Raw genomic sequence first — 26,828 nt, 5'->3', positions numbered from 1 at the left:
GCTTATCGACTTATCACAGGCGTCGCTGTGGAGGAAACAAAACCAGAAGTAAAATTTCCTGGCCGTGGAATAATTCTTTTTAGGGAAGGACTAGGAACTCGAAGGGTGCATCGAGGGCCTATCGATCTATCGCACCCCCCGCGTGTCGTTATCGGCCCCGAAAAAAATCCTGACTCATCCCCCTCGGCGAGGGTCCCCGACCCCCCGCCGGGGGGAGGGACGCTTTCCCGGATCGATTCTCCCGTAATTAACGGGGCGCGTTAATGGGGTGGCCTCGATTCGATTCGCCTCGCCCTTCGCCTATTGAAAAAAAATTCTTTTTCGCCCCTCTACTTTTTTTACTTTATTTTATTTCCCCCCCTTCTTTATCTCCCGTGCGTGCGCGTCGCGGCGCCGGACGTCGCTGAAACATTCAGGGATGTCGGGAAATAAGGACGACCTCGGCAGCGGGCTCAGTGCACCCTCGGGGGTGCCGACCACCACCGAGCGGGCATACCGAGCAGGCATTACTTGATTGTCTTCCTCGAGGAACCCTCCCTTCCAAGGGTGCACTGCCCCTTTTTTGACGTTCCCCGATTCCCCCTGAATTTTTTCAACATTTTTTTCTCCTCACTATTTCGAGTTTGCGTTAATTTTTTGAGTTGATTGAGCATACCGAACAGGCATTATTTGATTGTCTTCCTCGAGGAACTTCCCCTTTTAACGGTGCACTGCCCCCTTTTTGACGTTCCCCGATTCCCCCCAAATTTTTCTAAAAATTTTTTTTCTCGTCACTATTTCGAGTTTGCGTTAATTTTTCGAGATGATTGAGCATATCGAGCAGGCATTACTTGATTATCTCCCTCGAGGAACCCTCCCTTCCAAGGGTGCACTGCCCCTTTTTTGACGTTCCCCATTTCCCCCCGGATTTTGTCCAAAATTTCGAAATTCGTCCTCCTCATCGATCAATTTCCGTTTCCCTGTTTCGCGGGGTTTGTTTTTTTTCCTTTCATTTTTTTTTTTCAATTCATCCCTTCGGCACGAGTCTCATCTTCAATCATTTCTCCTTCCATCCCGAACAACAGCTTCCATATTTTCAAAGATCTCGAAATCTGAATTTAATAAAAAAAAAAAACAAAAAGAATGAAAATCCCTGAATTGCTCCGCGAACTGAGGATCATTCTACGTTTCTGGAGAACCGTTTCTCCTTATTTATCCCGAGAGTGCGATCGCGCAATTAGCGCAATTAGCGGAATTAGCGGCCGGGTCCCGCGGTCTGTGTAATTAGCGATTAACGCTGCTGGCGATTAGTTAAACAAATTACTCTGACGCAAGGGAAACGTTAAGTGGCGAACGCGAGCACCTCTCGGTGTAATTAGAGGCGCGCATAATTAAGGCCGCCGATCGTTGACACGCGGAATTAGCGAGCTGGCAAGGACCGACTTCCCCAATTAGAGCCCGCGAGATGACCTCCGGTTTTTCCGCGTATTTCCCTCCGCGTGTTTGCGCCCGCGATTGGCGATCCGTTAACACGGCGAAGTGCTTCAGGGATGGGTCCCATTTATCCGAAGCTGGCCCAAATCTGGAAAGAAATGGGCCCGAAAAAGAAAATGGCCCCAGCTCCTCCGGACGCGGCAGATCCGCGTCCAAGGCTGCCCGAGAGGCGGAAACGTGATCGGGATCCCGAAGGAGCCTTGTCCTCGGTTTTGGGCCCCTCCAGGAAAGTCCCAAAAATAAAATCGGGCCCACGGAGCGCGCGTGAGTCGAATCCGCTCCGGCGATTCCGCGACGTCTCGGCAAATCTCGCATAAAAATGGCCTCGGCCTAACCTCCATGCATATTATTCACCGAGTAATTATTCATATGAAATCCGCGTATTTTTTGACTTTCCCCGCGGAAGGACGCGCACGGAAAAGAAACGCGGATAAACGAGGCGGAAGGGAGGATGATGGATGGATGGGGATGCCATCCCCTGTCTTCGGTAAACAGGATTTCTTCCCTCAGGATTTTGCGAAGTGGACTCTTCACTCGGGAAGGCTAAATCTCGGCTTTCCACCTCGATCGATCACCTCCAGAAATGGGCCCGAAACGGGCCCACGGGATATATCTCCTTCGGATATCCCGCTTATGCGCATATAAATAATTTCCCAGCCGTAATAAAAATGTTTACCCGCTTCGGCAACCGTAAACACCCCGAGAATTATGTCAACGGATTATTTTTCCATGCAACACTTCCGCCATTCTCTGCACAACGGAAACTCATCTCCAGTGATATCAGTCCCCGGGACTGTGATAACGATGCGTTGCAGCGCTACGAATTAATTACCAATTATTTCTAATAAACCTCCTACGAGCTTATCCACGTTCGATGCAGCATTTTTTTTTATTCCAGCGAAATTCAACTTGAATTAACAATACAATTCTTCATGGTTGAATGTGAATATTTTTTGGAGATCAAGCGAAAATGTCGATTTTTATCCCTCTGGTTTCCGGGAGGATAAGAGCGGGCTCGGAATTCGGGCAGAAGCTCGCCGGTTCGCGGCGGGGCCCAATGGGCCCGTCGGGCCCCGTCCGCGGCGGCCGCGGTCTCTCCGCCGGCGGCCTCTATTTCTGGAGGCGGTCGTTTACTATTGGCAATCTGCATAAGCATTTAGCCGAGGAGAGCGCTCGGCTGAATCACGGCTGGGCCAGCCGGGGCCCGGTCGGAGAATAGGCGAGGTGTTGCGTGGGGTGGGGGCGCTGGCGGCGGTGACTCGGGCCCACGGGGACAGGGAAGTGGGAGTTTACGACGCGTCGCCCGCCGGAGTTACCGACGCTACCACGGAGGCTCGGGCCCCTTGGGCCCCTCGGGCCCCGGGGCCCGCCCGGCCGGTCGCGGCACACCTACGAGCGTCGCCACCGACACGCTCCGCGAAGCGATCGCGGTGCAAGGCTGCACCGAGATGCGGCGGGGGAACAATGTGTACGAGAACGGGGCCCTAAGGCCCAAAAAGCCGAGCCTAGTAGGGCGCCGCTCGCGGCGCGAATTCGACGGGGGCCCGCCGGAGTCCCGGTAAATGGGACCGCGCTGGTCGCGTCTCCGGGAGTCGGGGTGGGGTGGGGTGGGGGGGGGGGGCCCAGGGGGAGTGGGCCCCGCGGAGGAAGAAGCGGATGCGAGCGGCGTGGAAGAGAGGAAGGGCGAGTCTCGGGCATAAACTGGCCGACTAACAACCCACACGTACTCCGGCGCGAAGTAAACCGGGGACGGGCAGACGGACGGACGGACGCAGAGAGACGGACGCACAGACACCATTAAGGCGCTGGCTTAGCGCCGAGAACGAGAGAGAGAGAGAGGGGGAGCGCGGGGCCCGAGGAGCGGGAGAGGGGAGGAGAGGCAGGGGCTGTAAATTATAACTCCACCGCGAGTAGTCGAACCCCGAGCCGAGACTAACCTCAGCCAGACTCGTAAAAATATCTCCTTGGAGGCTGCTCCGAGCGGAACTCACGACGGTCGGGGCCCGATGGGCCCGATGGGCGCGCCGGGCCCGTGGGGCGGTCGCCCCCGGAGTGGGTCCTCCGATCGGGCGCGATCGGGACGTAAATCAGGGGTCGGTTCCCCGGCGGGCCATCGGCACCTCTCTCGGGGGCGCGCACCCCCTGGGGGCGAGGGGCCCGAATTTGGGGCCCGGGCCTCGCGGCGCGTAAATCAGAGATACCTTCCGCGGCGCGGTCTCTAAGTAATAATTTCGAATTAAACGTTCGGGGTAATGTAATAAAGTCGTTCGGGGGGATAAATTTAGTGCGCGTTCCCCGGGGACCGGTACGCGGATACGTATGGGCCCGACGGCCCGGGTGTGGGTCAGGCCTCGAATGTACAGGCGAGAGCATGTAGGTAGGTGTCGGACACCCAGCAGGGCATCGCGCGGGAGTGGGCGACCCGAGCGCGGGGCCTCACCGCGTTATGGGGCCCCGAGCGGGCCCCGAGAGCGTATCCGTACGAATACAGATACCGGGCCCGACGCCCTCCGAGCACGGGCCCCGACACCCACACACCGCGACTCGGCCATAACGATAAATAACTCTATCCTTCCATGTGTTACCGCGGGATTCCTTCTCGGGTGTGTAACCGCGCCCTCTGCTACGGGAAGTCGGCGCGCACCTCGGGAATTACGGGCCCGATCGTCGCCCGACGTGTCGCCCCCTCGGGCCCCGGATCCGGGCCCCGAGGAGACGGTGATCGATTTCCCCGGGAGCGGCCCACCACTCCCGATTCCTGCTCCCCGAGAAAGCGACCTCTGGATATCGCGCACCCGGGATATCGAGCCGATTCGGAATCGGCCAGGCCCAAAGAAGGCGATTCCACGACTGCCGAAAGTCCCCGGAGGTTAGAACGGGCCCATTCCTTCAGGGGGCGAGGATCGCGAGGAATAGGTAGCCTACGATCGTTTTTGCCTACGCAGGGCCGGTCTCCTTTCGGCCGGTCCTCCTTGTCCTCGCCGAGTTCGGGGTCCGAGGGGCCCATCGGGCCCAAGGGCCTCCGGGAGGGGGGAGGAAACGGCAATGGCCCGAGGTGGGGCACCGGCCGATCCTCCGAGGGTCCACGAGGGAGCCAGACAGCTTGGAGTCTTCTGGCCGCTCTTCGATGCCGGTATGTGCGCGGTTGGGACCGTAGGGCCCCTCGCCGTTTGCCGAGAGATAATGAAGCGAGGGACCTCTCGATCGCGCTCTATGACTGCAGGGCCCCCCTCCATCTCGGCGAAAACAAAGATCGCGTTTCCGATGACGTGTCGCGAGGGCTCTTCGACGGATCGGGCCCAAAACCTCGGATTTTCCCCACCTTTGTTCCTGGGCCTTATCCCGGGGACATCCAGGGATGCCCTTAACCAGGCAGGGATTTATTCGGCCTTCAACGCCTCGGGGACCCGCCAGCCACCGTTTCGCCTTAACGGCAAGAATTGCGTCATATTTTGGGCCCAGTGTCCACTTTCCAGCCGTTCCCAATTTTCGCGGCCGTTCCTTTCTTCGCCCTAAAGTATCGGCTTTATCCCTCGGGGGGACGTTTACGAGGACTTAATTTTTGCCGCGCGGACGTGGTTTTTATTAATTTTTTCCAAGCGGCACGCTCCGCGTAAAAAGAGAGAGACATAGGTTCCGGGCCCATCCGAGGGGTCACGCTCCAGAAGAGGGCCCACTGGGCCCCGAGTTTGCTCTTTTTCCTCCCGAGGGCGAACGAGGTGTCGGCCGAGGGCCCGGCACGAACCGATGCACTCCGGTACTTATTGCGCTTATTTTTTTTCGGGCATACACGCCTACGTCTATATGCATCTAAAATATAGCACAGTTGGGCCCTAGTTTATGAAGGGTCGGGTCACGGCGCGAGGTGAGCCTCGGAAGGCCCAACGGGGAGATGGACGTGGATCCAGAGAGCGACGAGGAGCGAGCACGGGGTAAGGCCCCGGGAAAGAGGGAGAGGGGCGCGAAGGGATTACCACCGGGGACCATGGGACCGTTGGACTTGGGCCTTGGGCCCCGGGGCCGAGTTTAACAAGACTCGGTTAATGCGAGTCGTAGATCATCCCGGTGTGCACTAAACGCTTCAAGTATAAATAAGTATAAACACCGCGTAAATCAATGGGATTAGATAGAGATTGGCTGCGCGCGGAAAAGAAATGGGCCTTACCGGGCCTTACCGGGCCTCTGGAGGGAGCTTCGGGCCCTAAGGACTCGTTGGGCCTAGAAACCCTTTCCGGGGAGCCCTCGCGACTCTCTGGGGTCAGGAAACCTCCGACCCTGATTCTGGGCCTTACATCTCAAGAAATGGGCCCGATCAACTAACCTCCTCGATTCCCTCCGCCTTTTCGACAATTCCTCTCGACTTGGGAACACGCGAAGATGTCCAGCGAATCGTACAAATCGTCGATGCTCTGCCCGCGTTTTCAGGCCCAATTTTTTCGCGGGACTGAATCCCTCCCCTCATACGGAGAGTATTTGTGTAACTTCAACTTAGGGAAGCACCGAGAGCGGTCTCTTAGGCCTTCTCTGCTCCCTCGGAGACTCGGGGCGCAAGAAAGGCCGAGAAGATGAGGAATCAAGAGTAAAGCATGGAAGAGGGGCAAGAAATGGGCCCGACGGTAATCGTTTACATCCGGGGGGGCATTATCAATTTTATTCGCATTATTTCCCGCGGAGGGTGGAAGCCACTTTTCGCTTCCTGCGCCGCTTCGTCCACCGGGCAGATGGTCCGCCATTAGCGTTTCCCCCGGATTCCAGACTCGTTTGTCATCGCCGTTAAAATTGGGACCTAATCTCCCGGCGGAAGCGTAAGTCCCGGACTAACGTCCTTCTTGCCCCGGTTTCTTGTCCCGGCGTTCTTGTTTCCGCGGTTTCCGCGAGTTCCGGAAGACTTTTCTGTCAGGAGAAGCGCGGGCGAAGGGATTTCAAGATGGCCGCCGGGCCCAGCGATTCGGGGCCCGACGCAAGGGGAGCGGGGGGGTCCACCGAGGGAGGATTCCTTGCAGCTCGGTCGGTAATGCGATATAAATGGAGGCAGGAGCGGCCCGATGGAATGAAAAGCCCAAAGGCAAACGGGCAAGGAGATACATCAAGATTGGGCCCGACGGTTGACTCCTGGCGCGACGGGGGGCAGTAAAAACTGGATCCTCCGAGCAGCGCCTAAGAGCGGCCTCCGTGGCCTCCTTCGTTGGGCATAATAAGGACAAACCTTTAATCCCCGACTCAATTATAATTTCCTGCGTCCCGACGCTCCCCGCGACGTCGCAGGGAGATTGAAAGTGGACCACCGCCCGGGCCCTTTTTCTAGGGCCTTCGGGCCCCGGACTCAGGGAGCGATATTCGGACCGACTCCTGGAACCAGGACTCCGGGATCCGAGAGGAAAGCGGAGGCGCGCAATTAGTCGGCCTCGGATCCCGAGAATGGGCCTTACGGGGCCCGCGAGGAACCCGAACCTCGGGAACCAGATCGCAGCCGGGCGTAATCGGGCCCAAAATCCGACACCCGCCGCGACCGTCTAGGCCTTCCGTCTAACCGGCAAAAATGGGAGACGCGTCGGCGGGGCCCGATCTCGGGAATCGGGCCCTTTGTCGCGGGGCCCGTTCGAGGCGCGGTGAAAGCGCTTTGTCATTTATGTTTCCGTTTCGGGGGTGTGTTGGGGCCCGGCATTATGCCCGGCGCGCTACCGCCGCGGAGCCCACGGGGCCCAATAGGGCTCGGCCAGGTGCGGGGCCCGACCGGGCCCGGTCGTTACAGCATCCAGGAATCCCCCGAGATCCTCGCCCGCCCTCCCGGCTCCGAGGCCCGACGAACAATGGCCCCGAGACGAGAAGACCCGTCTCCGCCGGAGGACTCGAGAATTTTTATCGGCGGGCCCGAATGAGGCCGAAGATTGCGATCTGCTTTATTAGCCACGTCGGGCCCGAGGTCCCCGGGGCCCGGTGTCATCCTTCGGGGAAGGGGCCCCTCGTCGCCCCCTGCTTTCCCGGGAGCACTGGATTTATACCCGAGACCTCGACGGCGTGTCCAATGACGTACTACGCGATCGAGTCCTAGGACCCGGATTTTGGGCCCGATCGGCGTTCCCCGAGGAGAGGGGTCTCCGCGAAATCTCATAAAATCCAAGAGGGCTTGCCCTCTCCGTGTTCGTCTGGCACGACACGGCCGATGCAGAATAAGGGAACGCGGTAAGGACGATTCCTCACGAGATTCCGATCGACACATCCTGCGGCCTAACCGCGCGGTCTCGCTCGCATGAGGCGCGCGCGCGCGCGCGCGCGTACACGCTCGTAAGGCTAATCGAGCGTGTCCCGCGGTCGAAGGTCCCCGGATGACGCGATCGTCGATCGATCGGATCGAACTTGATCCCAATCTCGGCGGCTCCAGGGACGCGTCGCGGCGCCTCCGTCCATAAACCATCTAAGCACCGTCTTCGAGCCGATCTCGAGGGCTACCGGGTTCCTCGATTTCGAGGTGTCCCTTCTAAGCAGGGCCTTAAGGCCCCGGGGCCCGTCGTCGTCTCATCTCCCGGTGAACGGTTTAATCGCGGATGACGGATAATCCTCACGGGCGGAGGCGCTAGGGTTAAAGGGTTAACGCCTGGATCGTTCGGAGTGGAATAGGGCCCAAGGCGCGGAGATGCGTTGGGCCCGTCGGGCCCCGCGGGCCCCGCGGCGCGCCCACCTCGCGCGGAGAGAGGGGCCCGCCGGTCCGCGGGGAGGGGGGCACATGCGGTACGGTAGAGAGGAAAGAGAGAAAGAGAGAAGGAGAGAAGGAACTCGCGCTTTCTCTCTCCCTCTCTCCCCGGGAGGGGGTAGGGGGGAGGAATCGAGGGAGAAAGAGAGACACGCGAGAACCAATCCCAGTATTTGCGCTTCCTTCCTACCGCGGATGGCGACCACCTCTTTCCAGGGGCGGACCGTCCTCGCGAGGGACCGAGACACTCCCACGCTCCTTATCGCGGGCCCCGCGATCGGGCCCCGATATCGGGCCCCGACCCCGTCCGTCCGTGGGCCCGATCCGCGGAGGCGCGAACGACCGCAGACTTTTCCGGGGGTCCTAGCCCCCCAACGGCCGGCTCTCCGACCCATCGGGCCCACCCTCTTACCATCAGGCCCAAAAACAGGGACCGTCCGACAGAATCAATCCGTAAAAAGTCACAAAATTCGAGGCTCGTCGAAACGGCGTTACCGCGTACCCCGTGTCTCCTCCGGTAGGCATTACCGAGATTACCGGCGAGGGGCCCCGAGAGTACGTAATAACCCTTCCCGCTCTATCCTTTATCCTCATCCCGGAGAAGGCCCTCGGACGCACCTTGGGCCTCACGTAGGTACGCGTGCAACGAGGGTCTAGCTCTATTAAAACCGCGCGGGATAATCGGCAAGCCGTGTAATGCACCGCAAACCCGCGAACCTGCCAACCACCGCAATTTTCTCTCCGAAGGATCCCAAGGATGAGGCCCCTTTAGGGGGGGTACCTCCCCCAGGAGGTGCACCTCGCGGATTTTTTCGACACCCAAGAAACGAGGTTCCCTCGTCGGGGACTACTCCGAAGGGAATGGCGACCGGGGACTCTAAAAAAGGCCCAATTTTTTGGGACCCTATCTCGCCGATAGGAATTAAAAATGGCCGTGATCGCAGCTGGACCTCCGCCAAGGGCGTCCAACTCGGCCGAGCTTTTTCCCGGAGCGGTTCGTTTCGCGTCGCGTATTAGGAATTCATATCTCGAGGGGCGGTGGGGGGGGAGGGCCCCTCAAGTGTGATCAATACGGTCTCATTCTTGCCACCAGCGATCCTCAATCCCCGATAAAAAAAAAAAGAAGAGATATCGCCGTCGAAGGAGACAGGGAGGGAGCGACCGGGAGGGGATGTCCCGATAAATATGGAAATTGGGAATGAATTCGCCCTTCCGTTGTGCGGGGGGGGATCACCACACCCCCCGGAGGATCCCCGAAGCATCCGAGCACATGAGAACCGTCGTTAGGATGTTTTCGCGTAATTTCAGATCTTCCGCGCGCCTTGGCAAGCCGGCGGTGGGTNGGAGGGGCTTGGGTTGCAGACGTACATTAATAACCCAGAAGATACGTATCTCCGGGAAGAGCCACCCTCCCTCCATATAAATGTATGACTAACGGGTGGAAGAAGCTCGCGGCGGGCTTATTAGGTAGCGACGAGCCCCCCCCCCCGGGGGAGGGGGGAGGGGGCTTCTCGATCGACCCCGGAACCTCCAAGAAAAATCCGCGAGAGGAGAGCTGATTTCCTTGGAAACTGGCGACAGGGTCGTACGCGGGAGTGCGGAGGGATTCCCGGTTAGCTGGGCCCTTTGGGCCTTCTGGGCCTTAGGGCCCCTTCTGCGGCTAATTACGCCCAGGCATTCCTGTTTCCGGCCGGGTCGCTGCCCACCCCTTGGGATTTCTCCGCTAATCCTACGAGAGTAGGAGGACACGAGCGGTCGCGGTTACCGCGAGCGGGCCCCACGGGTAATGGCGTTGTTTAATGTTTAATCATACCCGGCGAGCAGTCGGCTATGTAATCGGAGTATAATTCAGGCAACGACTCGAACCACGGACCGCCGACCACCGGGGCCCGGTGGGCCCCGCGCGCTGCGGTCGGGCCCAACGGGCCCCGCCACCGCCACCGCCTACCCGCGGCTACGTGTCCCTCTTTACTCGCCGCACCCTGGCGACCTCTGCGGAAATACGGGAAACCAACCACCTCTCCCAGCTCTGATTATCACTGGGACTGATATGTCACGGAGATGGGTCCTCCAATTCTGGGACCCTTCACGGAGCGAACCCGGTGGGGGAGGTTAGGGACCTTGGTTAAGGAACTTCTCGGAGGAACGAGTGACTCCGGACCTGGGGCCTGCGGATAAGGCCCCGTTTTTTTCCCGAGGGGGGACTCTCCCATCCTCTCTTGGCTCGCGCGAGGTGTGGAATAATGTAGCGCGTTATGGCCGGGCATTAGAGCGGCCGGTTCGGTTTTTTCGCCGGATTCCGGTAGCCGGATGGACTAGGAGGCTCTTCGGGATCCCCGGGAGGAGGGATGTCCTGGGTTCCTGGTCCCCGTTTAGTGACGAGCTAAATCGGCTCTGGTGGTGCTCGGGAACTTCAGCTTGCATCGTCGACTCTTGGTGTTGGTCTTGCAGGTATGGTCGGGACTTGGTCTTGGTCATGGGCAAAGACTGGAACACCAAGACCGACTTTGCTCGTCATTGTCTGGTTTAGGATCTATCCAGGACAAAGTGCAAAGACTGGAACACCAAGACCGACTTTGCTCATCATTGTCTGGTTTAGGATCTATCCAGGACAAAGTGCAAAGACTGGAGCACCAAGACCGACTTTGCTCATCACTCTCTAGGTTGATATGCAGATCTAGGGACTTTTTCGGTGATCCCAGGACCTTGCCTATCCCGATTGTCCTCTCTTCCTGGACGTCATGGTAGATCAGCTTTTAGCAGACGCTGAATAGCCAGGAGGGAGGTAAAAGGTGGAGGACACTTGGCGTGCGTCGAGCCCATCCGTCTTTGGGCAGAGTCAAAGATCGACTGTATAGATCGCGAGGCGGCGCAGTTAAACCCGATCCCATCGATGTCAATAGTCACGAGTCGAGGTTTCTCGGGACGCCCGGTACGTGGGACGAAATTAAATCGATATTTTACGACACCGTGAACCCGGGACGGAGGTCTCCTCTCACGGCGGAGACGTGAAAGGGACGCCATGGGAGTTCGTTCCCTCCTCTTTTTATCCCTCGTAACGCCTAAGTACCAAACACGTTCCATTTCCAGGAGAGGAGGCCTCGTTGTCTCGCCCGAGGTCCACCTGGAGGACCTTCAGGACTCTGGAGAACCTGGACCAGAGACTTGGCCATACTAGGCGTGGACCATAAGGTGATCCGAAGACGAACGTAAGGGCTGGTTCCCTTTTCCTATCTCTTATCAGGGAACCGAGTTCATCTCCGCGAAGGACCTTCGTCCTTATGAGAGGCTGACGGAAGGATTCGATTCCCGTCCCGTGAGAGAGGTTAGGGATGGCGTCGCGACCGGAGAGGATCCCCTGGAAGAAAGACCAGAGGTCCTCTCGAAAATCCCGAAAAACCCAAGGACCCTTCGCAGCTTCCTCGGCGGGTGTCGATGGGGATCGCCGCTTTTTGTCTGACCGGCGAAAGCGGCCGCTCGAGCTTACACCTTTCCGGACGGAGACAAAGAGGAGAGAAAAGAAAGGAGGGCCCTTTTTTTCCCGGAGGGGGATTTCGAGCCAGACCGTCAGGCGTCGATTGGTCCGTTTCTTTGGGGTTCGATTGGGGAGAAGGCCCCTCACTTGGTCCCCAGATCCGTCGGTTCTCTTTTTCATCTCGATGTCAACGGAATACTTTTAATTTACCATACAAATGCGCATGACACCTCCAGATACTTTTTTTTTATATTTTTTCCTCCGTCGCCGATTGATCGGTCTCTGGGGTCTGACCGGATGGAAGGGCCCATTAATTTTCTTTCCCTTATCAACGGAATACGTTTAATTTACCTTCCAAGTATGCACGCCGTCTCCAGAATCCTGCATTACTTTTTTCGTTCCAACATGTATGATCATCTATGAGCTCCCTCGTAAGTGTATGAAATTTCGGCAGATTTTCGCGTTTCGAACCCCGGAGACCAGGGGGATGCAGTCTGTCGAATCGAGAGGAGGATCGATGCGAACGGTTACCTCGGGGTGTTCCTTCACCCCTGTACCAATTTTTTTTTTTTACCCCGACCCCGGGCATGAGTCACATAATAGCTTCTCCACGTCGTGGGCTAATGATTTATGCCTAGGCCCGGCTCTCCGGGTTTTATGTATTTCCGTGCAAAGCGACGCTCCTCTCCCTCCCCGTTTCTCTTTTTGTGGGTCCTCACCCGGAGCGAGGGGCAGGCCCACCCCGAGGGGGTGCCGGACGTTAAAAAGGCATATCGCGATAGCCTCCCTGTACCTCGTCAATGTAGATCGATGTAATTAATGGGCACACATGGGTGCGAGTGAGGCCCCGATCCGGGGCCCGAGGACGCGTCAAGGATGTCGCGGGCCTTAAGACCTCCAGAATTTAAAGGAAGGGAAACCCCCCCCGAAACGCGTCCACCCTGGCACGTGTTAGTATAATATATTTGATCTCAGTCCCAAAAACGTGGCCAGGTCGTATTAGCATAGGCTCCTCTGGGCCGGATTTCGCCAGGACGTGGTGGGCCTTACGCTCTCCTGCTTCCAGGGGGAGGGAAAACTCCCCCCGGAACGCGCCCCCAGCGGCACGCGTCCGGTATAATTTTGCCGATCGCACAAAGTCCCGAAACCGTGCCTCTTCGTATTAGCATACGCTCATCGGGCCCCGATTTAGGGCCCGCCACGTGGCGCGCACGGGCCCACCCCGGAACGAGGTGTCGACGATCTCCAGACCCGGAATCGCATTACTCAAAATTTTCCACCGCGTCTTAAGACCCGATCCATACCACCCTAACCGCAGAACTACGAATTGGGCCCCAGGGCCCAAAAATTTGGGCCTCATCAGCCACGAATTAGGTTATATAACTCGAACCAGCCCACCCGCCCCATCCGATCAAAACTGACAACCCGTTCATCTCGACTACTTCTTCAAGGGTGGGATTAAAACCGCGACGCACCACCTCGGTGCTTCCCTGTCGTCTCCGATAATCCTATCGAGTCTCTTCTAATTAGCGGACACCTCTCCAGGTATTGAGACAGGTCAGTGGCGACAAACATCCCCATAAACCTACTCGGCTAAAGACATCACTGACCACGGACAACTCGCAGTCAGTCCTCACCTCCACCTACACGCTAAAATTACATTTCCGCAAGGCCGTTGACAAAAAATGAAAAAAACCATATCAACTTACACACACACGCTCTCACCATAAGGTCCAGGACAATCAGCCGGCAATCACGAACGTAGGGATACAATAGGCGGGATCGACGAGCTCCAAGTAAAATAAGTAAACCAAAAAGTAATCTTGTGATAGTATAGCTTTATTTTAGACTAGAACGGAAGAAAATNAAATAATAATAGTGATAATAATATTAATAAACTATGTACAAGGATGGTGGGGGAAGGCCGATAATGTGCTCGTACGTGTATGTACGCATGTCCGTATTATGTGGTGAAGAAGAGACGAGTGAAATGGAGCGTGTGTGTGTATGCGTGTACGTGTGTACGTGTATGTAGGTCGGATGTGGAGAGAAGCGAGAAGAGCGGAGCCACACCGTCGCCGGCCTCTAACGAAAAGGAAAAGAATCGAAAATGAGAGGGGGGGAGATAAACGAGGAGAAAAAGCGGCTTTCCGAGGCCGCGAACTCGCGGAACTCGAAGGGAGAATGGGCCCTTGGGCCCGTGGGCCTTGCGAGAGTGTGGCTGTCACGTGGGTGGTGGGGAGAGAGAGAGAGAGACTCATAAATATATAACTAGGCGCAATAAAACGATAATAATTAAAATTAATCGGCGACCGCGGGGGAGTTGGGGGGGTCGCGAGACGCGAGGGGTCGGCGCGGTCCCCGAATCAGGGCCCGTCGGGCCCAGGGCTCGAGGCGGGCCTGCGAGGTATTTACAGAGATCGGCCGATCGATCTCGAGACGACGACCGGCGGGAAAAACGATCTCGACAGGGACCAAGGAGCAAAGGCTGGCGAGGATTGGGCCAGGGGCCCAAGGATTGGGCCAGGCGGACTTCGGGCCCCGCGGTTTAACGACGGGCCGACGGCTTAACGGGAACCGAGATGTCGAGGCGAGTCGTCGATATCGAAGTGGGCCTTGTCTGGGCCTTTGTACATGATCGCGGTCGCAGGGTTTGGGCCCGACGTGGGAAAGGGCCCGGAACGACGCGGTCGACGCTCTTCCGTTGAACTATCCGCGCAGGAATTCGCGAGTCGGAGTCGGTCCCGTGATAAGGCTCCGTCGGGCCCGGTCAGCCCGAGTTGGGCCCGGTCAGCCCGCGTTGGGCCCCGCGTCGGGGCCCGCTCTCCATCCGGGAGTACTGTACACACTATCGAGCTAGGAAGTGGCGGTCTCTACTGTACAGCGAGTTAATACACGTGGCGAGGGTCTTCTCGCCGAATCTCGAGGAGCGGCCATTTTACTTTATACAAATCCAGCATCCGCCAGGAAGGGAGGGCCCGACGGTCCCCTCTCGTCCCTCCGCATCCTCTCCGGGTTCCCTCCCCTCTCGTTCCTGGCACTCTCGCGACCTCTCGCTCGGTCCCTTTCGCTCCCCTACGCTAGCGTAATCATCTGATAGGAACTTTCAGTATTGCCTAGCTCTGGATATATTATTCGTACTATATATATATATTCATATTTATATATATATATATTTATATATATAAGGCCCATATTTCTCGACATCTACGCGATCGCGAGAGTTTCGGTGGGCCCCCTACAGTATCACACGGGCCCAACTTAATAGTTACGCGCCATCGGCGAGTGTTCCACAGGACGTACACGACACATAGAACGTCCACGAGAGCGGGGTCCTAAGGCCCGAGGTCCCGAAGCGGTCTGACCGGGCCTTGAGGCCCCGTCGCTCCCCGCGACGCAACTGGACGACCGAGCGAAGACCTCTTCCGAGGCATTTCCACGTCCAGTTGCGGGGGAGTCGGAGTCGGGAGCTTCTAGGGAGGCTTCCGGGCCTTAAGGCCCCGCTCGGGGGCCCTTTACGAGTCTAGGAGGTCAGCCAGACACTCACCGGCCGTGGTGGTGGCGGCCGCGGGGCCTGCCGCTGGGGCGTGCTGCTGCTGCTGGGGCTGTTGCTGCTGGGAGTGGAACATCGCCGTGGGATGGAGGAACAAGGATCCGTACATCATGTTTTCGTCCTGCTGGCCGGCCTGGGGGGCCTGCTGCTGGGGGGCCTGCTGTGGCGGGGGCCCGGCCACCGCGGTCCCCGGGGGGATGATGGGCGCGCCCGGGGTCGGGGGCACCAGGCTGCCCTCCTCGACGGCGATACGGACGGACTCGATGTGTCGCCGCGAGAAGACGTGCTCCTGGAGGGGGGACTTGGGGGAGTAGCGCACGGAGCAGAGCCGGCATTCGTCGGGGCCCGTCGGGCCCCGATGGGGCTGGACGGCGGATCCCTCCGCCGGCAGGCCGGCCGCCAGCCGTGCCTTCTTTTCCTTGGCTCGCGCGTTCTGGAACCAGACCTGCAACCAGTGTTGGGTGAGAGGCGCGTCTCTTCGGGGTGGCCGGACGCGGGACGCGCGATCGGGCCCCGACGCGGATTCTGGGCCAGGCGGAAGGCCCGGCCGGACAAAGCGATCCGAGTCCCACGGTCACCGAAACGATCCCCCGAGGCCCAGCACGTCCCGGTGTTGGGTAAGCCTGACTTTCAGGCGTCTAGCCACGGGTCCGGGGTCCTACGGGACCCGAGGTGACCCAATGAGGCCCAAAACCGAACTCGGGGCCCGAGCCCCGGTGCCCGCGCCTAGACGCCGCCCAACACTGTCTGCAACTCCAAGGTCTCCCGGCTAGAGCGGGGTACCAGGATCGGGGCCCGACCTGCCGGCGATGCTCACCTGCACGACGCGCTTCGGAAGGCCGATCTCTCGGCCGAGCATTTCGCACTCGGCCATCGTCGGGGTCTTGTAGTCGGAGAACAGGGACTTCATCACCTTGACCTGGGTCGCGGACATTTGGGTTCGGTACCGCTTGCCGCCGGTCTGGCCGGTGCTGGCGGCCGCGGCTGCTGCTGCGGCGGCAGCTGCGGCTGCGGCTGCGGCCGCGGCCGCGCTGGGTCCTACGGGCCCCGCGGGCCCACTGCCCGCCGGGCCCTGGCGGGAGCTCTGCGTGCTGGAGGCGGGGCTGGCCGGCCCGCTCTCGTCGTCCAGGAACTCGGTGGTCTCGCTCATGCTGTCGTCGTCGCAGACGCTGCGTTCCGAGAGGTCCGTCAGCGGGCCGCAGTCGCTGCCGACCCGCGGGTGTCCGGTCCCAGGCCCGGCGTGCTGTTCTTCGAGGATGCCGCCCAGGGTCAGCTTCACGGGACGACTAAGGTCGACCGGTTTGCTGAGGTCGAGGGGCGACTCTCCCGCGTTGGCACCTGCCGCCTGGCCCGCGGCCTCCTGCTTCCCGTTGCTGGTGTGCGCCTGGAGCTCGCTGATGTAGCGCTTCATCGACTCCTCGTAGTACTTCTTCAGCGAGGCCTCCATCTCGGTGTTGAAGGGCGGAAAGAGGGGCGGCATCATGTTCGGCGTGCTGGGGTTTGAGGGCGCCGACTCCATCGAGAGCTCCTCGTCGGGGATGTTGTCGATGTTGACCTCGCCACGGGCCACCTGGTCGGCGTGCTTGCTGCTCAGGTGCGACTCCAGGGCGGACTTAACCTTGAAGAGCGCCGGGCAGAAGGGGCACCTTTTGTTGATCACTTGGCTGTGCGCTCGGAACTGGCCCTTCCTCTCGCGCGCCCTGGTGTTCTGGAACCATACCTGGACGACCCTCTTCTTCAGGCCCACCTCGCGCGCGATCGTCTCCAGCATCTTCCGCGAGGGGTTCGACTCTATCTGGTACTTCTGGTAGAGGTAGTCCAACTGCTCCGGTAGGATGGTAGTCCGCAGACGCTTATCCTTGGGCTGCTCGGAGTGCTCCGAGTTGGGCCTGCCTTCGCTGCCGGTGCCCTCCTCGAAGTCCTCGTACTTCCTCTTCCGGTCCTGCATCATGGCGATTAGGGGATGGGCGGCATCGGCAGCGACGCCGCTGGTTGCGTTCAGAGCCTGTTGCTGGAGGATCCCGAAGGGCGAATCCGGCGGGTACGCGGGCGGGAACAGGGATGGGTTCATGATATGTACCAGCTGGTGTTCGCGCCAGAGCTCGAACCTGCCGAACATCAAGTTGCACTTGTCGCACTGGAAGCTACCCTCCTTTGCCTCGGTGGGGCCTTGTTGCTGAGGCTGCTGTGCCTGGTGAGACTGCTGGGCTAATTGCTGATGGTGGGGCGGCGTCGCGGTGTTCAGGGGCTGCTGTAGTTGCTCGGCGAGAGCTGGAGCATTGGGCGGGTTGTTCGGGACCACGTTCGTCGTGGTCGTGGAGCTGCTGTTGCTGTCTTCCGAGCTGAGCACCGCAGCAACCTGGGCCGCGGCCGCCTGGGCTTGGGCGCTCCTCTTGGCATCCTCCTCCTTAAAGCAATGGGTTTTCTGATGGCGAATCAGCTCGTAATACCTCTGGAACACCAGCAGGCACTTTTTGCATTGGTAGTTCAGTCCCGGGGTCCTCTGGAACCGCCCAGAGCCGTCGTCCCCCTCGCGTCCCCCGGGTGTCACCGGCTCCGCTGCTGGTTGGTTCTCGTAGACCTTCCTGGCCTTCTGCCTAGCGTTTTGAAACCACACCACGATCACCCTGGGACTCAGGCCCAGCAGCTTGCTCAGGTACTCCAGGTCGTCGTCCTTCGGATAGGCGTTGTTCTCGAAGAACTCCTGCAGCACCTTGATCTGGTAGTCGGTGAACCTGGTGCGGTTCGCCCGCTTACCCGAGCTGCCGCCAGAGGAGTTGCTGCCGTTGCTGTTGGCACCGAAGGAATAGTCCGCAGGTCCCCTACCTGGGCTGAGAGACCTTTGAGGGGTCAGGGCCATGGCTGAGATGGCTGCCGGGACCACTCCTCCTGGTCCCGGAGTGGGGCTAGCGAAATTCTGCGGAGCCATCTTCGGGGGCAGCATCGGGGTTGACGGAGCGCTGGTGGTGGTGGGCCCGTGTGCAGAGACCTCGTGGTGGAGGCCAGAAAATACCGAACTCATGCTAAGAGCTGGAGAGTGCGGCCTGGACTGTTGACCTCCAGAGCTTCCTGGCGAGTGGTGCTGGGCTTCTTCCTGGTGCTGCTGATGCTGTTGGAGTTGCGTTTGCTGCTGGGGCTGGTGACCTAGTGGCGGTTCCGGGATTTCTTGCTTGACCTCGGTGGGCTGGGTCGTGGTGACGCTCCCAATCGACGGCGGCGGCGACGCCTGCTTGTTGGGGCTCTTATCATCCGAAGAGCTCCCACCAGAGACGCTCGAATTTAGGGGAGTCACCTTTGCCTCGCCCGTTTTTTCGTACTCCTCCAGGTTAAGCGTCGTGCTCGGTGGATTGTTGAAGTTGTAGGGGCTGTCCTTGTTGCGCTGCCGCTCCTTGAACAGGGTGTTCCGGAACCAGTGCTTGATGACCTTTGGCGGTAGGCCACTTTGTGCTGCCATGTCCTGGATCTGCTCCTCGCCCGGGGAGTTGTTGATGTCGAAGTGGGCCCGAAGGATCTTCAGCTGCTCGTCCGTTATCCGGGTCCTTGCTCGCTTCTGGGACGCCGCGGCGTTCGCCTGCAAGACCAACACAGACCGCGGTTTTGTCACGCTCCCGACCCATGTACAAGAAACATATCGTCGCATGGCGATGAGAAAAACCAAGGAAACCCAACCAGAAGTTTACCAGGAGAGCGAACGAACAAAGAGGAGATGGAAGATAGGCCGCGATCGGAAAGGACCAACCCTCCATTAACGAAGGACCAAGCAATAGAAGCAGAACCTGAGGACACCAGGTTAAGACTCATAGACAAACAAAGTAGAAAGAAATAATAATAAAGACCAAGCAGTAGGAGCGAAATTTATCATGACCAGATTAGGACTTACCGCAGCCGCCTGTTGTTGCTGGAGGGCAAGGTGTTGCTTGGCTAGGAGGTCCGCCTGGGCGTTGATGGGAGGATATGCCGCGGCAGCTCCGTCGTAGGGTGGCGGTGGGAGCATCATAGGAACGAGTGGTGGCTGCAGGTTCATCGCGGCCAGAGCAGGAACGTTCAGTCCCAGCGGCAAACCCATCATACCCATCATAAGTCCAGGGTACTGCTGGAGTTGCTGCTGCAGCTGCGAGGCGGCCATGGCGTTAAGGGCGGCCTGCATCTCCGACATCTGCTGGGCGAGGGTCATCTGTGCGTGCTGCTGGTGTTGGTGTTGCTGGTGCTGTTGCTGCTGCTGCGAGACGTGGTGTTGCGGATTGGCCGCGGGGGCAGTGGGCGTGGTAGACTCGGTGCTGGAGACGGGCGTGTTGCTGAGGGCCGGTGTCGTGGTCGGCGTGGTGGAGGTGGCTTCCGGGGTCCTGGTCCTTTCCTTGCCAGTCTCCCCGTTCTCCTCCTTTTCCTTGTCTCGCGGCTCCTTATCGGGGCTAAGGTCCTGCGGCTGGGCCGAGCCGGCGGGTGTCGAGCTCCTCGGTCCCGTGGTCGTTGAGGACGAGGTCGCAGCTGTAACAACAACGCTCTTCTTCTCGTATTCGCATTTAAACTGTTGGGCGTATTTCTCCAGGAACTCCCTCGGGACGAGATCCCGATGCACTTCCTCGCAATGGGCCTTCAAGACCCAAACGCTACTAAATTCTTTATTACAGTGCTGACAGGTGCTCCTGGTCAATTCGGGAATCCCGTCCTCGTCGGCGTGTTCCTCGGCCTCGTCCTCGCGCTCCTGGGCGGCCTGCGCCGCCAGGGCTTGCTTCTGCAGCTCCTGCTTCTGGGCCTCTTGCTGGGCCTGGTAGGCTGCGGCCGCCTCCTCTTCCTTCCGCTGCCTTCTTTGGTGGTTCTCGTTGAACTGCATCACCAGGTCGAAGCCGAAGCTCTCGAGCAGGTGCTTGTACATTTGCGAGGTCTTGTGTCGGGGCTGCGAGAGGATGTCTTGCTGCGTCTGGGGCCCGGGGGTCGTGGACACCGGTGGTGGGCTCTTCGTGCTGGGCGCCGTCGCGGCCATCTGCTGGGACGCGGCAAGCTGCTGGAACAGCGCCAGCGGGTTGCTGAAGATGCAGTAGAGCTGTTGGTGCGTCGCCAGCTGCTCCTGGTTGACGAAGAGCGCGCTGCACCGCGAGCAGGAGAGCATGTTCCCGGAGCCGGTACCCGAGTTCCCGGAGCAGGGTGGGCTGCTGGGACTGGAGGGTGGAGGCTGTTCTATGAGAGGTCTCCCCAGATCCAGCTGGCCACTTGCCGCCAGGTCGGGCAGCTTGCTGGACCTAGTCTGGTGCAGCACGCTCCTCATGTGGATGTCCAGAGTGCTCCCCTGGGAGTAGGCGACCTTGCAGATGTTGCACTTGTATGGTTTCTTGTCCTGGTCCTGCTGGGAATCTGGCGACTCGGTCGGGCTCGCGGGTGGCACCACCGAGATCAGCGTGTTGTTGTTGCCCTGCTCTTGCATGGCACGCTTCAGCTTGTGTAAATGGCTCACGCTGTTGTAGTGCACCAGGAGGATGTTCTTCTGGGTGAAGCTCTCTTTGCACACGTCACATTTGTAGGGCCGGTTCGGGTCCAGGTACTTCTCCATGGGGTAGGTCATCTTCTCGCCCTTGCGGTGCAACAGGGTCTTGTTGTGGCCGGTTAGGTAGCTCTGTCGCGTGAACGCGACTTTACACCGGTGGCATTTGAACTTCCTCCCAGGATCGTGATAAGAGTCCTCGGCGACAGGCTGACTGTTGAGGTAGTCCTCGAGCAGGCGCTGCTCCTTGTGCAGGGGCGACGAGTCGCTGGCGTCGCTCTCCTCCTCGTCCGCCCGGGCCTCCTCCTCCGCAGTCTGTTCCCCCAGGAAACCACTCTGCCTTCTAAGAGCCTCTTCGGTGAGAGCCTGAAGAAGCGGATGGGCATGAAGAAGGCTCTGCTTGTACTGGGCCAGCTCGTCCTCCTGGAGGTCCCCGTGCGCCGACTCCAGGTGACGCTGCAACGCCTGCACCGAGCGGAAAGACCTCCCGCAGAGCGCGCACTTGGTCGCGTCCCTGATGGCGTGGTACTGCGAGTGCTGCTGCAGCTTCTCCAGGGTCTTGAAGGCCAGACTGCACTGGCCGCACCGGTACTTGTAGACGTGTTTCTCGCTGACCGCCAGGGTAGGCGTCGTCGCGGGGTGCGACTCTCGGTGATGCTGCTGCAGCTCCTCCAGCGAACGGCAGACCCTCCCGCAGACGGTGCACCTGCTCAGCTCTTCTAGTTCTTCGGCCCTCTCCCCGGACTCCTCTTCCTGCTGCTGCTGGTTCGACGTCGTCGTGGTCGGCGACGTTGGGGTTGCGGACGCAGGGGTAGAGGCACCTCGAGGGTTGTTGTTCAGCCAGTGGCTCTGGTCCACCAGGAGTAGCAGTCGCTGTAGGCCGTCCGCGTTCACCGAGTGGATCTGCATCACGTGCTTCTCCAAGGCCGAGCGTTCCCTAAAGCTGTCCTGACAGAGCGGACACAACAGCTCCGGAGCTGGCTCCTCCTTCGGCAGTTCTGGCTTCTCCTCGGAGGCGTCCTGCACGTGCGCCACCTGCAGGTGCTGGCGCAGTTCCTCTCGGGAAGTTGGCTGATACGTGCAGTAGGGGCAGCTCACCTCCCCTGCCTGCTCCAGCTCCTGTTCCTGGTCCTGGTCCTGGTCCGTCTCGGGTTCCTGCTTGACCTCGCTGCCGCAATCGCTGCCCTCCTCGCGCCGCTCTGCAACCGGCAAATCGGTCATCGGTTTAAGCCTGAAATCGCGGTTAGGCCGGACTCCCTCTAAAACTCCCCCAGGTTCATAGGAATAAATCTCATCCGATCGATAAATTCCCCAGGGACCCGCGACACGAGTCGGCATTATCGTACACCGGGATAAAGCACCCCATCGGCACCGGCTGGCTTTCTCCTTTTTTACGCTGGACCACCTCGCGCCCGTGTATAACGCCGATCGTTAATAAATGGAATTCGCTAAATGGACAGTGATTTCTTAACCTCGCCCGAGAAAATGATCCTTCATTTCTGAGAGCTGCCGGCGCGCCGCCAGGAAATTGTAATGCGCCTCGGTATTAACAGCTCAAAGCTAAACAGGCGTGCGCTGCAATGGACTATCCACTTAATGGTCACGCCAGTAATTCCTTCCCAGGGATATTAGCTCGAATCGTTATGAACCGGCGGAGAAAGTAAATAATAGATACTCCGAATGCGAGGCGCGTAGCCGCGGCCATTGCCCGCCGAGATAGAATTAGAGAGAGAGAGAGAGCGGGCCCTAATTAAAAGCGGGCCCAACCGCGTTACTCGAACGGTCAATCGAGGGTTAGGACGTGGAAGTAGTGCATCGGGTCGAGCAAGGGCCCCTCCCGGAGGGAGCTCCGCGAGCTGGAAACGGGCCCGACCTGGAGAAAGTCCTAGCGGGCCCCGCAGATGCGAGGCGTGCGGTTAGGACGGCCGATAATGACACGCGTCCCAATAGTGCGGTGCCGAATCATCGCCAGCCGCGGAAACGCGAGGAAAAAGGTAACGTAGGGCCCATTGTGCCCAACCGCAGCCATAGGGGCCCGTCAGTTGCGAGGGGCCCGTGCGGCCCCTCCCTCGCGCGGGCCCCGCGCGGTTCAGCAAGTGTAGGGCCCACCGGCGTCTCGGACGACACACGCCGTAGCCATATGCCGCCGAAATGACGGTGATCCCTCTAATTGCGGGACAACCGATCAGCAAGCCTCATCTGATTAAGGTGATATGTACATAGGAAGAAAGTGAAAATGACAACGACGTCGCACTTACCGTTGTTAACGCAGGCGGCGTTGGGGGTGGTGGGAGTGACGGGGCTGGGTTGCCTGGAGGGTGGCACGTCGGGGTCGGGGACGACCTGGAAGACGTCGCCTATGTCGGTGTGGGGCGTCTCGTTGCCCTGGATGCCGGTGCGCCGATGGAGCTGGTGAAGCTGCTCCATCTGCAGGTGCCTGAGCGACCTGACGTGCTGGAGCAGGGGCAGCCGGTGTCTGGCGCTGAAGCCGCAGAGCGCGCAGTGGTAGAGCTTGCCGGTCGCGGGGGCGTTCGCCCCCGCCTCGAGGAGATGCCTCAGCAGAAGCGCGGCGGCCTCGTGCCGGGGGGAGGCAGCGTGGAGGGCGAGCTTGTGGGCACTGTTGGTGTAGTAGTCGCAGGCATGACAGCGCAACTGGGCCGCGCTGGTCGGCGAGGCCAGGTACTTGAGCTTCCACTCGTTCCTGGGCCCGCCCTCTTTGACGTGGTTGACGTGCTGCAGCCGCTGCAGGTGCTTGTCGGTCTTGCAGTGGAGCTGGAAGTTGGCCTTAAGGTTGGTCTTGTAGGAGCAGAGCTTGCAGACGAAGTGCCCGGCCACCAGGGCGAGTATCTCGCCCTCGCGGGTGCGCGTCCGGTCGGCGGTGAGATGGTGACCAAGGGCCTCCAGGGAGTCGGTGCCGAAGTTGTTGCAGACGCAGCAGTGGTAGAGGTTCGACGGGTCGGGGTCGGCGGGTTCGGGTGGAGGCTCCATGCTGTCGGGGGAGAGGCCAACATCGGCCCCCAAGCCGCTCATGGCGCCCATCCCGGCCATGCCGCCCATCAGCTCCGGAGGCAACTGGGGCGGCAGCTGACCGCCGGTCATCATCTGGATCAGCAGGGCCTGGTTGTAGGCCATGTCGGCGAGGGCGGCCTCGGCGTGCTGGGGCTTGTCCAGGCCTCCGAGGTGCAACAACTGCTCGAGCTGCTGCTGGTGTTGCTGTTGTTGGTGGTGGTGCTGCTGCGCCTGCTGGTGGTGGGACTGCAGCGCCGACAGGGTCTGCATGTGCTTCACGTTCTGCTGGAGCACGAGCATGTTGTGCGTGTGCTTCTCGCTGGTCATGTGTATCCTTAGGTTCCTGGCGACGTTGGTCTCGTAGTTACAGACGTCGCAGCGGAAGGTGGGCTTGGGCTTGCCCTGGCCGCCGGCCTGACCTGGAGCCAGGTGCGGACTGTGGTTCTGTTGGTGATGGGGACTGCGAGTGGGCATGGGTGCATCCTGGGAGGAGGACGGATTGCTGCTGCCTCCCCCAGCTCCAGCGCCCCCCGCGCCCGCTCCACCCCCGCCCTGCTGCAACTCCTGCATGTTGTTCAGGTGCTTGTCGCTCTGCATGTGGATGCTGAGGTTCCCCTTGGTCGTCGTCGAGTAGTTGCAGACCTCGCACCTGTACGGCTTGTAGCCGCAGGTGTAGGTCTCTCCGCGCGCTAACCTGGGGTGTGGATGCCCGGCGATGCAGTAGATGCACGAGGTCTCGCTTTCGGGGTGCTTCTCCTTCATGTGGATCTCCAGCGTCTCCTGGTACTTGTAGTGCCAGTTGCACTTGGGACACTTGAGGGTCTTGCAGGAGTTCCTACTGTGGATCCCGGCGAGGGGTCCACCGGGTCCGGCTAGTCTGCTGCTGGCGAGGATGAGTTCGCACTTGGGGCACTCAACCCCGCTGGGTCGACCCTGCATGTGCTCGGGACACACGCCTATCGTGGTGCCCGTCAGGAAATTGGGAGGTTGCTGGGTCAGCGCGGCATAGGAGGAGGGCGAGCCCTTCGTCGAGGGTGGCGGGGGCGACGCGTAGTGCAGTCCAGCTCCTGCATCCGGGGCCTTGGCCCAGGAGGCTGCGCTGACCTGCGCCCCGGCCCACTGGTGCTGCTGCTGATGGTTGTAGGCCAGAGGGTGGTTCGAGTGCGACGTGGGGGTGGTGGGCGTCCCCGGGGAGGGCCTCTGTTGCGGTTGCTGCTGCTGGGACTGCTGAGGACTACTCGGCACTCCGGGGGTGCTAACCGGGGTGCCGGTGGTGGTCGGCGCTTCGTGTTCGCTGCTTTCGACCCCCCTCTGCTGCGGCTGCTGCGGCTGCTGCTGGGGTTGGTGCTCCTGCAGCTGCACCGGCGAGGTCTGCGGGCACGTGGAACTTGCTACCGGCTCTAGGAAACTGACCAGGGGCTGCTTGCCCCTCCCGACCTCCTGGATGATGGCGGAGGCCGTCGAATGCGACAGCACCTGCCGCTCGTCCTCCATGAGCGTGAGCTGATGCTCGCCCTGGGCATGAGCGACGAAGCTCTTGGCGTAGCCGAAGCTCAGCTTGCAGATGAAGCACATGAGGATAGGCTTGACGGGCACCGAGGCGGCAGGCGGCGGAGGCGCCGCGGGCGGCGGGGGCGGCTGCTTGGAGCCCTCGGCGCTGCGGTAGCTTATCACCCGGTAGCTGTGCATCACCGGCAGGTCGGGGTTGTGCCGTTGGGCCACGGCCGAGCGCTGCTGCTGCTGTTGCTGCTGCTGCTGCTGGTGATACGCCTGGTGGGCGTAGAGCCTCGAGACGTAGTACGCGCTCGCGATCTGAGGGAAGACCAGCGAGTGGGGCACCGAGACCCCCCGGCCGTCCACGATGCACCCGTCCGGCAGGGAGTCGTCCTCGCTCAGCTCGCTCTCACCCTCGATGATGTAGGCCGAGCCGTCGGGGTTGTAGACGATCTTCCCGTCGAACTTCTCGACGTCCCCCCCGGTCGGGCTTGGGCTGGGGCTTACGGCCCGCTGCTGCTGCTGCGCCGCCGGCGGCGGCTGTTGCTGCGGCTGCTGCTGGTGCCCCGGCATGCTCAGGGTGGCGACGGTCGCGGCGCTCGTCGCGGTGGTGGTGTCCGCGATGGGTGTGGGGGTCGGCACCGCGTCCCGGGTGCACGGCTCCGTGCCCGAGGGGGGACTCGCCGTGCGCGGGTGGTGGGGCTGGTGCAGGGCTGCCCCGGCCGCCGGCGGGGACCCGCCCCCTCGGCCCCCCTCCTCCTCCGGGCTCATCTCCTGCTTCTGCGCGTACCCAGGGCTCTGGTAGGGCCCGCCGTGCTGATGCTGCTGATGCTGCTGGTGCTGCTGCTGATGGTGATGGGCCGCCACCAGCTGCTGGTAGAGCTGGTGCTGCCCGATCGCCGACGCGTGCTGCTGCAGGTGCGACGGGGGGATGCCGTGGTGCTGAAGGTGGTACTGGGGGGGATGGGGCTCACTGGAGGGCATCACCCCAGAAGTGAGGCGGGCGCCAGCCTCGCATCACCTACGGCTCTCGCGCCCGGGGACCGTCCGCCCTGACTGCTGAGCTCCCTCCTAGCTCCCTCCTGGCCGGCCGAGCCGCTGACCCTGGCGATGACGATCGCGCGATCCGTGCTACCCCGACGCAACCCCAGGTCGTACCTGCAACATGGAACCGGGGATCCGTCGTTAATTCACCCATCGCCTTATCTCTTACTTGTCTACGGTACTTTTCATCTCAACCCCGGAAAATGGTATCGCTCTAAAACCAGCTCCTACGCATTTTTGCGATTAACCTCTAAAATTAATATTATAAATTTTCATTTTTATCAACTTATCATTTTATCAAGTACTCTCGTGTACCGATTAGATGTTATATTTCTATGCTAGGTCTGAATTCGATTTTCGGGAGGGTGTTGTAAAATCCAACTAGCTTTTTAACCATGCACAGAAGGACCCCCTCGGCCTCTTAAACCGGGGACCAGTAATCCAGATTAATCCCGGCCGGAAGTCCCGTCAAGCTGAGCACACGTCTTGTCCGTCATCTTGTGAGCGCACAAGGCGCGCTCTGTCCTTGCTCAGCTGTGTTTGCCGGCCATCGAGCATCTTATCTATCGATTGGGTATCGAAGGGTCCTCTCACGGGGACCATCACCTCACTC

The 26,828-nt window shown here is 60.1% G+C and overlaps 1 protein-coding gene across 1 annotated transcript in view; it reads right to left on the bottom strand.

Moving 5' to 3' along the window:
• The window catches only part of LOC105695147 (zinc finger homeobox protein 4), a 47,499-nt gene extending 21,344 nt beyond the window's left edge, over window positions 1–26,155 (bottom strand). Inside the window, exons 1-4 of the mRNA XM_023433401.1 lie at window positions 22,927–26,155; window positions 19,073–21,867; window positions 16,010–18,763; window positions 15,187–15,637 (exon numbers count right to left, since the gene is read on the bottom strand). Of these exons, the coding sequence (XP_023289169.1) occupies window positions 15,187–15,637; window positions 16,010–18,763; window positions 19,073–21,867; window positions 22,927–26,155 (9,229 nt within the window). The remainder of the gene's footprint in view (window positions 1–15,186; window positions 15,638–16,009; window positions 18,764–19,072; window positions 21,868–22,926) is intronic.
• Between the last annotated feature and the right edge of the window lie 673 nt (window positions 26,156–26,828).

This window comes from Orussus abietinus, unplaced genomic scaffold (assembly GCF_000612105.2).
Source record: "Orussus abietinus isolate OABI.00-Male unplaced genomic scaffold, Oabi_2.0 scaffold82, whole genome shotgun sequence".
NCBI lineage: Eukaryota > Metazoa > Arthropoda > Insecta > Hymenoptera > Orussidae > Orussus > Orussus abietinus.
This window is presented reverse-complemented; position numbering and strand designations above follow the sequence as displayed.